At 47.9% G+C, this 13,289-nt stretch overlaps 5 protein-coding genes across 5 annotated transcripts; 4 read left to right on the forward strand and 1 right to left on the reverse strand.

Moving 5' to 3' along the window:
* Positions 1-3: 3 nt before the first annotated feature.
* Positions 4-2,433, forward strand: N7518_008394 (Sterol O-acyltransferase ACAT/DAG/ARE; the record flags this gene model as incomplete). Its single annotated transcript, XM_057189321.1, has 5 exons — positions 4-462; positions 513-654; positions 701-1,377; positions 1,429-1,801; positions 2,267-2,433. The coding sequence occupies 5 exons, from the start codon at positions 4-6 to the stop codon at positions 2,431-2,433; spliced, it is 1,818 nt and encodes a 605-aa protein (XP_057041024.1).
* A 6-nt stretch (positions 2,434-2,439) lies between these two features.
* N7518_008395 (Dienelactone hydrolase) lies at positions 2,440-3,299 on the forward strand (the record flags this gene model as incomplete). The annotated part of the gene is made up of 3 exons (XM_057189322.1): positions 2,440-2,481; positions 2,532-2,705; positions 3,165-3,299. The coding sequence occupies 3 exons, from the start codon at positions 2,440-2,442 to the stop codon at positions 3,297-3,299; spliced, it is 351 nt and encodes a 116-aa protein (XP_057041025.1).
* A 212-nt stretch (positions 3,300-3,511) lies between these two features.
* sac6 (fimbrin) lies at positions 3,512-5,678 on the reverse strand (the record flags this gene model as incomplete). Its single annotated transcript, XM_057189323.1, has 5 exons — positions 5,650-5,678; positions 5,383-5,593; positions 4,635-5,326; positions 3,599-4,581; positions 3,512-3,543 (listed from the first exon to the last, which is right to left on the reverse strand). Exons 1-5 carry the CDS (start codon positions 5,670-5,672, stop codon positions 3,512-3,514), a joined length of 1,941 nt encoding a protein of 646 aa, XP_057041026.1. The 5' UTR covers positions 5,673-5,678.
* Positions 5,679-6,579: 901 nt separating this feature from the next.
* N7518_008397 (DDHD family phospholipase) lies at positions 6,580-9,434 on the forward strand (the record flags this gene model as incomplete). Its single annotated transcript, XM_057189324.1, has 3 exons — positions 6,580-8,021; positions 8,070-9,248; positions 9,296-9,434. The coding sequence occupies 3 exons, from the start codon at positions 6,580-6,582 to the stop codon at positions 9,432-9,434; spliced, it is 2,760 nt and encodes a 919-aa protein (XP_057041027.1).
* An 856-nt stretch (positions 9,435-10,290) lies between these two features.
* On the forward strand, positions 10,291-13,177 carry N7518_008398 (uncharacterized protein; the record flags this gene model as incomplete). The annotated part of the gene is made up of 2 exons (XM_057189325.1): positions 10,291-10,817; positions 10,882-13,177. The coding sequence occupies 2 exons, from the start codon at positions 10,291-10,293 to the stop codon at positions 13,175-13,177; spliced, it is 2,823 nt and encodes a 940-aa protein (XP_057041028.1).
* Positions 13,178-13,289: the final 112 nt, after the last annotated feature.

Below are 13,289 nucleotides of genomic sequence, written 5' to 3' on the forward strand. Positions count from 1 at the left end.
ATCATGGACTTGGAAGAACCAGCATCGACCGAGACTGAGCAAGCTGGTCAATACTTGCTCACCGCAGAGGATGCCGAGCTTTTACAGGAGATTCTCAAGCACAATCTCTCACATCAGTCGGGTGAGAAACGGAAATTCAGGTTCCAAGACCTGAAATTCACCCGACAACTGAGTACTTTTCAAAATTTGGGAACTACTGCCCCCCAGTTCCATGGATTTTTTGTTCTCTTCTGGATGGGGGTGACCTTGATGTTGTTCAGGCTTGCTGCCAACAATTGGAGAACTTACGGCAGCATATGGGGCAAGAATGAGATTATCCATCTTATGATGGATAAAGATGTCATGGTCCTTGGACTGACTGACTTGCTCCTTTGTTGGTCTACAGGGTTTTGTCTGATACTACAACGAGTGATACTCAGGGGATACATTCGCTGGAACGGTCTCGGCTGGCTTATTCAGAATGTCAGTCTTAAAATCTGCCCTTGACGCTGTTACATTGCTGACCTGTGCAGATCTGGCAAACTACATACCTTGGAGTCGTTATATGGTGGACATACCATCGCGATTGGCCGTGGACACACACGGTCTTTATCGTATTACACTGTTTGGCTATGCTGATGAAGCAACACAGCTATGCAGCTTACAATGGCTATTGTATGTCAATTTGTGTCCGGTTGTGAGCAGGAGCTAATGAGGGCAGTATCGGAAATGTATCGCAAACGAGATATGCTGAAAGCAAGTCTTGGCCAAACCAAGGCCAAAGAAAGAGGACATGCTACTTCTACCAGGACGGGCCACTCTTCTGCAATTGATACACAAGTCAATGCTGAGATCACAGACCTTAAGAGAAAAGACTTTAGGCAACGCTCTTCTGACCTACAGAACTATTCTCGATCTCATGAAACCGACCAGCTTTTATCTCTTATTGGAACGATAGAGACCGGTGTGCCACTTGAACCTAACCAGGTGAAATCGCTCAGAGAACTGCTCGAGCAGGAGATCAAGGTCTTATCTGAGGGATTAAAGGGCCGGTGCTCCCTAACCAACAATCACTATCCTCAAAACTTGACAATAGGAAATATCTGCGACTTCATGGCATTGCCCACATTGGTTTATGAGCTCGAATACCCGCGGACCAAGAAAATTGATTGGCTCTATGTCGCAGAGAAAACCCTCGCCACATTCGGCGTTATTGTAGTTATGATCGCAGTCTCTCAATCGTGGATATACCCGGTGGTGATGGACACCGTGCGTATGAAAGCGGAGGGAATGACCGCGCAGCAGAGACTTCGGGAATTCCCCTGGGTTCTCGGTGACTTGCTTTTTCCGTTCATGATGGAGTATCTACTAGCATTCTACGTGATCTGGGAATGTGTTGTAAGTCTCTTTGACTGTTTGCTACCTTGATTTATTGCTAAGTTCATCTAGCTCAATGCTGTGGCCGAGATCACCATGTTTGCAGATCGAGGGTTCTATTCCGATTGGTGGAACTCGGTCTCGTGGGATCAGTTCGCGCGAGATTGGAACCGTCCTGTCCATAACTTTTTGTTTCGGCATGTATACCATGGCTCCATCAGCGAATACCGTTTGTCGCGGGTATCTGCCAGTCTCATCACTTTTCTCTTATCTGCATGTGTACATGAGCTTCTCATGCTGTGCATATTCCGGCGGCTCCGAGGTTACCTACTAATCCTCCAGATGTCTCAGCTACCACTTGTTGCGCTAAGCCGGACTCGCCTGATGAGAGGTCGCCGTTTATTGGGCAATGTCCTCTTTTGGCTGGGTATCTTTACAGGGCCAAGTCTGTTATGCAGCTTGTACTTGATCATTTGATTTGATACAGTACCTGAATATCCGTTAATGGTTACTGCTTCAATGTAAACAACAAATCCATATAACTATAGATTGTGCCTACATATTGATTATTACATGGTTTTTATACCGCCTCCGATTGGACGAGCACGGACTCTATATCCCACCCTGATATATATGTATCTTTCTCTGTACTCTTCCTCTTCCTGATATCCTTCTTGTACGCACACTCTCCCCCGCGCGCGCGTACCGCTATTTCGATTGTATCTAAATGGCATCTAATTCACCGGCTGCTTGTTGCGTCATTTCCATACTTCTGATTCTCTGGAAATAGACTACAATTTCGCTGATGGTAGTAGTTGAGATCTTCACACCTCAAGCGTTCCACAAAGCGTTTCATCCTGTTGCTCACCGCACCGCTTCATTAACGCGCAGCTCATTGCAGACTAAATAGCGGCAAATGGCCATCTGGGCGTCATGCCAGACCTATTCCACGGTGACCCAGTGCCGTTGAACAATCGCCCCGCTAGCTTCGATCTGATCGGCTGGCTAATAGGCCTTCTAGGTCATCTGCCAGACCGTGTAGAACGCGTGGCTCAAGGGATACCAAGGGAAATATAGTCCAACATGGACTACGAGCGGGTCGATGCTGTCGGCTATTGCTTCGGAGTATGTTGATGTTTCGTATATCTTGCTGCTACCCGAGTTGACAAACACAGACAAGATACGCCATGCGACTGTTCCAGCCAGGTCCCTGCGATGTTGCCTGTGTCGCACACCCCAGTTTCGTCGACGCAGAGGAATTACAAGCAATCCAAGGCCCGCTATCCATTGCTGCAGCTGGTAATTCACTCGGGGGTGAATTCGTTTGCAAGACTTTGCTCAAGATTATGGTGCTTATACTGCCTTCGTGCTGTTTTGTGTTATGTTTTACGCTGTCAAAATCTGTACTCCTTTCCACCTCATTTCTCGCAGTATACCAGCCAGCTATACGGAGTACCAGGTCAGGTAGGGCTCGTACCCGGTTTCGGGCACGCCGCGGATCTTATACTTCTTTTATTAACCTGTACTTCTATTTATTACCTTCGTTGAATCAACTGTCATATAGAATCTTTGATTGTTTCCGTCACTTGAGCGGCATTATACCCTTGAGATTTGCAATTTTATGACCACTAGTCGGAGTCGGCGTGGAATTTTTGGTAGCTTTGGTCATGCTTATCTTTTAGATTAATTCATTCATGTCTAAGTAAAGCATCATTAAAAGATTTAAAGGACGGCCTGGGACGGCCGACAATCTTGATCCGGTTATAGCGCCGTGACTAAATATTTTCTCAATCTTTCTGGCCCCAAAGTGCCATGAATCTGAGGATATCCTGGCCAAAACTGGCCAGCCGTACCAGATCAACTTGTTCGGTGGCGTTGAGCATGGATTTGCTGTTTGCGCAGATATCACCAAGCTAACAATTCGCTTTGCCAAAGAGTCTTGACTTTTTTGCAGGCAGTTGCATGGTTTGATCAGTACCTTTAATCAATCGGAGAGGGAAATATCTAGCATGATAACAATAAAACTTCAATTGAGATCCACACTTGGTTAGGTTGGCCTTGAGAAGCGACATATTTACATGTATTTGAGGAAACAAAGAAAAAGGTATGCAATGCCATAAAAATTGCAATTGGCCAAAGTGAGCTGTTGTATTCCTTACATCTTCTCGTGGGTAGCCATAAGAGAACCTATCATCTGTTAGAGACTGAAATTTCCGCCATACCGACGAAAGTGTTAACTTACCAATAAACGTAGTGACCAAACGAGACCGAACTTGACAGATGTCCTCAGGAACCAACCAGATGGTGGCACCCATCTTCCTGGCGATACTGATAGAAAGCTTAGCGTTTGCGTATGCTTCTTCGTCGGTCCGACCAGGCGTGACCAGATCGTAATCCACATAGCTGCTCTTCATGCCGTTGAGTACATCAAGGAGGAAGATTCCAGATCCAATAGATTTGTCTTTGAAGCTGCGTATTGTGGAAGACTTGCCGCCACTGCTAGACATGTCATTGGCCCAGCGGATCATCTCAGTATCGGTTATTTCACGTTTGCCCAGCCGCTGGGCCAGCGCAGAGAGTGTGTTGGTAATATCACGGCGCATCAGCTGCCACACCAATCCGAGAGTGAGTGTTCGTTGGCCATCAGTGATATCAGCGCCCTGAACGCCGACGAGAGAGAAACCATTATGTTTCCCAAGCTCGATCGAATAATTGGTATTTTCTACAGCCTTGAACCGCATCAGTTCACCACCAGACGCTGGTGGCTTGTTGACATGTCTCCAGTTCACGCTTCCAGGGATGACCTTGTCGTATGCCTGCAACAAAACAGAGCCATCGCGTAGGTCATCAAATAGCGAGTTGACCGCCGGCTGCACATCCAATGAATTCAACCACAGAGTGAAGACTCTGGCCTCTCGCTCACCCTCAGCGTCGAAGTCTTCAACCTCGAGCTTCTCCTCCTCGGTAATCGGGTCCAGTCCAGGGTGGGTGTTGAACAGATTAGCAACAAAGGCAAGGTTTAGCTTGGGATTTCCGGCGACCAATGAGGTTGGGGTCAGGAACTTGCGGCAATCAAGCGAATCAGCGTTCTGGAGGACCTGCTCAGCCCGCTCAAGCAAGTCTCGAGTCTGGAGAGGGGCACGCGAGCAAACATCGGGTGCCAATTGGTTGAGGAGAACGGTGTAGTTCTCGCCATCCTTGACATCGGTAGAAAAGTTCGTCACCCTACATCGGTTAGCCATATGTCTTTATTTGTGTCCCCCTCGGGCGGTACATACCGTCTGTCCCACTTCGCATTCTTCAAATGGTAGTTGAACCAACGAAGAAGAATCTGCTCTGGAGGCAGGCGCAAGAACTGCTCCAGAGTTTCATCCTCGTCCAAAAGCCTGTAAAGCTCCGGGTGAAGTTTGATATCAATCTTTCCAAGAAGACCACGGCGGATGATTTGCCAGATGAGGCCCAGAATTAAATGCTCGCGCACTTCGATGATATCCCCGCTTCCAATGTTGACAACTGAGCATCCGATACCCTTGGCAGAGTTGATAACAATATTGTTGTTCTCGGTCATGTGGAAAGCATTCAGCTGCTTGATCTTCTTCCCGGCCTTATTCAGAACGCGCTCATCAATGGTGTCTGGTACGCTATCGTTGATCAACTTTGCCAAGACCAAGCCATCCTTGGACTTATCAAACATCTCAAATGTATCGGTGGGAAAAGGTAGGAGGTTGCCAACATCCGGATCGCCCGCCAGGACAGCATTGATATGTCGCGTGAACTCTGTTCGTTCATCCTCGTTGATCGTATGCGTGACATTAGAGGATGATCCTTGGACATGGATTCGTCCACCCACACTGCCTTTGGAGACATGCCGAGATGCTCCAGTGCCAGCGCCGGCCTCTTGGATCACAGCCGCGGGGGTAGCTGCTGCGCGGACACCTTCAGTGGGGGCTGTCCGGAGCTTGGAAACGAGCTGCCATGCCATTAATACCAGCGGGGTGAGAAAGGGAAGCGGGGAGATTGTATTACATCAACATAATCTTCGAGTTCCACGCGCCGGGAGCTGTCGAGCTCCACATCCTTCAAAGCTGCACGCACCACATCATATGGCTGGCGTTCTGATTGTTGAGCAGCTTTGATCACGGTAGATTCATCAAGGTAGCCACGGTCTTCGACGTCCAATCTGGTGAATGCATCCTGGAGCGAAAATATCTCGCCTTGATCAAGCTGCGGAAAACGCCTACATGGATCGCAATGGTCAGCATTTTGTTTTCATTGAATGGAGAGAGAATGTACTTCTGAAGCTTGAAGACGTTCATCTTGTCAAGAGTCACAACCCTAGGGGCAAAACAGCTGAGGGGTTCACCCAGGGAAAGACTGTGTTGCGACAAAAAAAAAAGGAGGGGAAGTAGATTACACCCTGAGCCAGATCAATTGTCAAGAGGTAAAGTAAGCAAATGATCAGAAGAAATCCGATGCGTGCTCAAGGTGGGCAGTGCAAAGCGAAAGGCAGCCAGGTATAGACGAACCGAGGGGGAGACGAGCCACACCGTAATGAAAGTAGTTGGTTAACGATACAGAGTACATCACGCTAGGAGTATTGTTGTATGGGAACGTAAGTATCATGTCAGTAACGCCGTGTTCTCATATTATCGTATTGGGGAACGTTGAAGTTCTTCTGATGACGTCGACATCTTACATATATACTATGTTATACCTAGTTACCTATCTATGTAGTATATATAACATGGTGACCTTTCATGAAACTATTTCATCTACCTAGCTGGTCATTATGCTGGTGTTCGCCACAATCGACTGAGAAAAAGCCATATATACGCCGACCTCGGGAATTTGACGAATCCACGGCTTATAGCCCCTAACTCTTTAGACTATCAATGTAAGATGAATACATAGAATTGGGACCTTATGTAGAAATATGTATATATATATAATTAACGGGCCTATGTCAAGAACGGACATTGTTTATATGGTACGGTATAACATTGTACATTACAACGTAATTGCCTGAAATTGGGATTACATCATTTCCCATCTCCAAACACTGGAAACATTCATTGCAACGCCAACATCTACCGTTTTGAACACCTTTTTGGCCGCGGCCCTTTCTCTATTCGTGTTCATACGTCGTACCGACACTTTCGCTGTTCCTCAACCCAGCTCCTCACGTTGGTTTGTTTCGCTACCTTCCGACGGGCGCTCCTCCCCATGGCGGGTGCAGAGCAGAAGTCGTTCTTGGGGACACTCACTCCATGGAGTACACCAAAAAGCGCAACCTCAACACCGCAGCTTGGAGATCACCAGAAAAAGGATGTCTTGCAGCGGTCGCAAGGGGAGGACCACACGGTGACCCACATGCATCGATTAAGCATGCGACGCTATCCTCCCGATTGCCCTCCATCGAAAGTCAGGTGGTTCTACGCAGTGGACTCGCCCAAGCGGAAACCGTCCATAATAGGACAGAAAAAGGCGGACCAAAAGCCCTTGCCATCGCCGAAGAAATTCATACCTTTCCCAGGGAAAGACTCCCAGTCTATTGAAGCGACGTTCCAGAAACTCTCAGACATCGAAGATGCCCGCCAACAGAACCCGCCAAACGACAGCGAACCTGTATTGACCAAAGTGCCTGTGAATGAGGATTTTCTTTTCAATGTCGATGTGGAACAACGAGAATTGAGTCCTACCTATTGGATTGGTCCTGTGTATGAAGTCCGTCGTGGAACGTGGTTCATTCAGGATGGATCTAGCCTAAAACCATGTGAAGAAAACCTTGCTACCCAACTTGAAGAGGGCTATATCAAATTGTGTCCATGGAGGTCCCAGCCATCAGAACAGAATTCGCAAGCAAACGAAGAAGATAGATCTGGTCAGATGCCAATCAACACCTTTGAGCCAGATCCCAAACCCCCTCATTCAATCAACCCGAACTCTTCTCCCCGTACCGCAGGGAATGATTCCAGCAGTCCTAGTCCTACAGTGGAGCCTCAGCAGTATCGTCTCTTTGGCGCTTACATGAATAGGATAGTCGGTTATCAAGATTCCACGACGGCCTGGCTGATGAACGATGATTTCATGTCACGCTTCAGTACTTCGGTATATCAAAAGCTAGGGGGCGTTCCGGGAACAAAGTTGGTTCGCGGTTTCGAGCCCAGAAAGCCAAAAGAGACACCAGAAGCAAAGGGTCCTAAACAAAAACCACTGGGCGAGTCAAACCCCGCCAAAGGTTTGAATGAGGCCTTGAAAGAAAAGACAGAAAAAGACACAGACAAGTCAACCTCCTCTGATGGGTTCAAGGACTACGAAAGTGGATCGAAATCAACATTAGAACGCCAAATGTCCTCCCTCGCAGGCGAGCCGCAAAATCCAGCTGACCTCGAGGAACAGGCTCGTAGGCAGGAGGAACAGGAGATGGAAGAATCAAGGGAAGTGGACGGCGCGGACAGAGAGCGCGAGGTTGATCATCTAGTTCTTGTCACCCACGGAATTGGCCAGCGACTCGGCTTGCGACTGGAAAGCATCAATTTCATACACGATGTAAATGTGCTTCGCAAGACGCTAAAAACTGTCTACAAAGGTTCACCTGACCTCCAAGCGTTGAACTCGGCGCATCCAGACAGCGATAAGAACTGCCGTGTTCAAGTGCTTCCTGTGTGAGACTGATTCCTTTGCTCGGCATTTCTTTTTGCTAATTTCAGCAGGTGCTGGCGCCATCTTCTGGACTTTCCTTACCGAGGAGTTCGGCGGAACAGAAAAGAACTGGATCTCACTGATGCAGACGCTCTCGAGGATGATGCTTACCCCAGCTTGTCCGATATAACACTGGAAAGTGTACCTGCTGTTCGAAACCTCATTTCAGATTTGGCTATGGATGTACTCTTGTACCAAAGCGGGTACTGTGAACATATCTCCAATATTGTCATCCAAGAATGCAATCGAATCCTCCGGCTGTACCGGAAGCAAAACCCTTCTTTTAAGGGGTCAGTCAGTCTCTGCGGCCATTCGCTTGGAAGCGCGATTCTATTTGACATCTTGTGTCACCAGCCAGGAAGCAATACCGGACAGAATGGTGCCTCCAAGGGAATGGCCCATGAGAGCGACGACTCGGCCCCCCCCAAGGGTTCAAGTGCGTTTGAGTTTGACTGCGAAGAGTTTTTCTGTCTGGGATCACCCATTGCACTATTTCAAATGCTCAAGGGTAAGACGATTGGTGGATACTCTGCCTTAGGTCCCCGAAATCGCAAAAATGCCATGGATGTCGAGATCGACTTGGACTCGCATGGTCCTAGACATACGCTCAGCGACAATGCTGGTATCATCTCAACGCCAAAGTGTCGAGATCTCTACAATATCTTCCATCCCTCTGACCCGGTGAGCTACCGGGTCGAGCCTTTGATATCTCCAGCGATGGCAACCCTGAAGCCTCAGCCTCTACCTTCGGTGAAGAAAAGCCTCTGGACGACCTCTGGTCAGAGTCTGTCTATTCTCGGTAGCCGCATGGGCCAAAGTGTGGGATCCCTATGGACAAATTTTACCACGGGTGTTGCAAGCAGTTTATTGAATCGCAGCTTGGGTCTGAATGGCGATGACACCTCATCGGCTGCTCGGACTTGTAGTAAAATAGGTGATGAATCAATCCATAGACGGTCACAGTCAGGCTCAGCTCAGCATACACCCGATGGATCCGACGATCACCATCAAACACTGATTGAATCTGATCTAGAAACTCTTTACGATGGTTTCCAAAAAAGCAGGAGTGTTCATCATGGCGAGAGTCTAGATCCCGATGCCGACACTAACCAGGATCGGAGGCTGAAATTCGAGGACGCAAAAGTGCGTGCCTTGAATGCAAACGGCCGTGTGGACTACAGCATCCAAGAGTAAGACCATATGCCCTGCATTGTTGAACCTTGTTAACGGAATATAGGGGAGCCTTCGATATCTCATTGATAGCCAGCATTGCTAGCCATCTCACCTATTGGGGAGATGAGGATGTCAATCACTTTATGCTCTCGCAGATGCTTTCTAGAAGACAGAGGCATAAACGAAAACAAAAACATAGATGAAACAATTGGAAAAATACACTACACTATCTGAGGCTTGTATGCCCACCTAACTGACCTCGGCTCCAGTTATGTAACCTAACTGTAATGGGACTAGCGTCGAGGAGTTGTCGGCTAAGTATTAGGTAATATAAAATTCCCCTAGTTAGTGACAAAATCTTTCGTTCTTCTTTGTTGTCTTTCTTTGTTCCTCTATTTTTCATCATGACCATTCCTCAATCTCCGACGGTACTCTTTCCTCGAGTCAATCCATGAATTTCTTCTTAATGCGGTCGGAATTTATGTCTTTGGATTTCATGGAAGTGAGTACCGTACCTCACGATGAACACCGCATGAGGACTGGTGGTTTGTTGCCCAAGGGCCACATTACCAAGTATATCCCGACCAGATGGGTTTTTGGGTCATTATTATCCCCTGTAGAGCACCTCCCTTTTCTTTCTCCCAACCGCAATCTCTTTACATCTGGCATGAAGCGCATGCTCTTTGAATGCTCAGATTCACTCGGATAGCGAAGATCAACTCCTTTCTGTTAGCTTTAGATTCCTTGCTATATAGCTCATGCTTGTAAGGAAATCATGATTGGATACATACATACAATATATTATATATACTATTTAGCTTTGTCTTTGGTTTTCCGTACATCCATGAAGTCCAAATGTTCTATTCTTATACCGGAGTACGAGTGTCAGGTATGTACGCACTGGCCAAGTCCGCCAAGCATTTTTCCCAGGTTGCTAGTTATGTATCCCCTTATTTTCTTGTCTACACAGATCTACAAGGTCACTCACATTTGATTTTGACATGGAGGGTTAACTACAATTACTCTGGACACCCTCCAAATCCGGGATATCTCAGCACAATGAGTCGCCTCAGTGATGACGACTCCGAAGTCATTTCAGCTCCATCCAACAAAGACCACAATACTCCCACGACGCAAGATCCCATCTTAAATACAGCGATCTCAAAGGAACTCATCAATGCTATCCTCAATTTTCTCTCAACTTCTACCAATGAGACCCTCCTTGGAGTCTTTGCGCTTCTTGCACTCGTCACCTATATTGTCCTGGGGAGAATCGGTCTACTTCTGATTGGAGTGGCTGTGGGGGCTGTCCTACACGCGTCCTGGGAGGGATCAGATAACGAACACGGAGAAGAAGCGTCCCACGTGCAAAAGCCCAACCGGCGTAGAGAACTTGCCCTGGAAGTCTCCAACAGACTTTTAGACTGGCCGAGGCGGGCTGGTGCTTCAGACATCCAGGGGGACGATGGTTCTATAGATACGCTGGAAGATATGTCCTCGGCAGACCTGGAGTATGCCACCTTCCAACCGGCCACCGCTGTCGCGTTGAGAACGCTCACCGATGCTGTCATTAAAGATTATGTCAAGTAAGTATCCTCTATTTATGTCCCCTTGTCCCACCGTGAAACAAGTAGCTTATCCCAAATAAAGATACTGGTATGAGCCACTTTTACCGTCCGAGCCAAGTTTTCCAGACTCCTGTCGAAGAATTTTGACTCATTTCATTACTTCAGTTTCTTCGCACCTCTCGCGGAAACGAACAGAGGACACGTTCTTGCAGTTTCTTACCAACTCCTCATCTATCGTCATTGTATTCTTGAATGAACTTGCAGCAGCATTCACCGCTGCGGGCTCATTCCCGGCGGAAGCTCAAAAAACTGTGGATCAATACCTTGAACAATTTCCGGATAGCAGCCTAGCGAATGTCTTGTCTGCGGAACAACAAAAGAAAAAACTCAGCATGATCGCGGATGACATACTGTCGAATTTCTTGGATGCCAAAACCTACAATTATCCGGCTGTACGGGACTTCCTCCGTGAGGTCTTTGCGGGGGTGATATTGGGATCAACTGTTACCAGTCTTGCCCGTCCTGAATTTATCAATGAATGGATTATCTATCTTCTGCAGGGCGGTGAATCCGAAATTATGCACGCTATCGACGCAGGCGTTGAGGGTGCACGGAACCAGGGCGTCAGTGCTCCCAGGTCTTCAGAATACCCAAAGGCAGACTCCGTCAAAGCCACACAGAGAGATTCCATGCATGTAGCGAGGGCTACAGAGGAAGAGGCGGTTCTAGAGGTGAAACGTCTGAGTGCTATGATTGTATCCCACGATACACAGAACTCGGAGTCAGAACGGACGCGCCAAAACGAACAATTTGACGAAAATTACCCTTTGAACACTGATTTGGCTTCAGACACGACTGATGAAAACGAAAACCACGAAGACCAGGGGCCGATACCTAATACGCAATCACTTGCAAGCCCGAAATCATTCGAAGACTCTTCTGTGCCACCTTTGATTCTTCATGGGGCACAAGTGTTGGTAGATGATGATGGAGCAAGGGATGAAAAAGGCCAAATCAAGTCGCGACCCATGTGGGATTATCTGCTACAGGTCGAACCAGCGTCAACACGCTCGACTGGATGGATGGTGTTTCGCAAATATTCGGACTTCCAATCTCTTCACGAGATACTGGGGACCGTTTCACGATTGAATCAGATTTCGAGTTTCTCGGAGCGTCACCCCATACTGCCCACCTGGAAGGGCAAAACACGACTAGCTCTCGCTCGGGACCTTGGGTGGTATTTACAAGATGCCATGAAGCACGAGTCACTTGCCGACACTGATCGAATGCGGCGATTTTTGCAAAAAGACGCTGGTGCTTCCACTCAACCTAGCGGTAACAACAAACCGGGATTCTCTTTCCCTAGTCAAACTGCGTTTGAACACATGGGCAAGGGTATGCTGGGTGCATTGACCAATGCGCCCAGGGGAGTGGCAGGGGGCGGTAAAGCCGTCTTTGAAGGAATGACAGGGGTGTTTGGCGGCACCGCCAATGGCAAGAAACCGGCTGTCGGTGCTGATCAGATTCAACCCAAAGTTGATGACTCCAGTCGCGCCATCCGATCGCAGACACGGTTTAGCTTTGGTGATCGTACCGACGTAAGCAACGAAAACGTTGATTCGCCTATGGTGTTCCCTAGCGACCCCCTGGAAATCCAAGGAGGCGAACTTTCCAAGTCGTCTTCGGTTGACAGTACCAGAGAGTCGTTTGAGAGTGAACGGGGTGCATGGACCACAGAGATCTCACCCTCTAAAACCTCACTTGATATCAGCGATCATACTGCAGAACTTGATGTCCGGGCAACGGAAACTATTGATCAAACCTCATCACATCGCCGATCAGATACTGGGCAGAGTATTGATAAACCCCGCAATCAGGGGAATCCCATCACAGCTGATGAGACGAAAATAGCAGTAGAGCTGATCTTTGCGGTCATCAATGAGTTGTACACCTTGTCGTCTGCGTGGAACATACGCCGGACCCTTCTGAATGCTGCCAAATCGTATATTCTACGTCCCGGCAGCCCGATATTGGAAACTATTCGTACTCTGTTGCAAGATTCCATGATAGAAGGCCACACTTCTGACGACGCCCTGGGGTATTACCTCGTCAAGCTTCGTGAGAACGCGCTTCCGACAGAGGAGGAACTTAAAGCCTGGCCCTCTCCACCCAGTGAGGAGGAGAAGATCCGATTACGGGATACTGCACGTAAACTATTTGTGCAGCGGGGAATTCCACAGGCCTTAACAAGTGTTATGGGGGCAGCTGCTAGTCGAGAAGCGCTAGAGAAGATCTTTGATAGTCTTCAAGTTGAGAGTGTCGCTCGAGGATTTGTCTTCTCGATTCTACTACAGGGCCTTAGGGTATTGACTCTTTAAATGTTCAATGGATCATATTGATTTGGAATATACATGAGAGACCACATGTAGGAATTGTCAATGATGAACACGGAGTATATAATGTTGGTCTTCACGTGATGACGTGTTCGCG

This window comes from Penicillium psychrosexuale, assembly GCF_028828465.1.
Source record: "Penicillium psychrosexuale strain IBT 29551 chromosome Unknown utg000004l, whole genome shotgun sequence".
NCBI classification, from domain to species: Eukaryota; Fungi; Ascomycota; class Eurotiomycetes; order Eurotiales; family Aspergillaceae; genus Penicillium; species Penicillium psychrosexuale.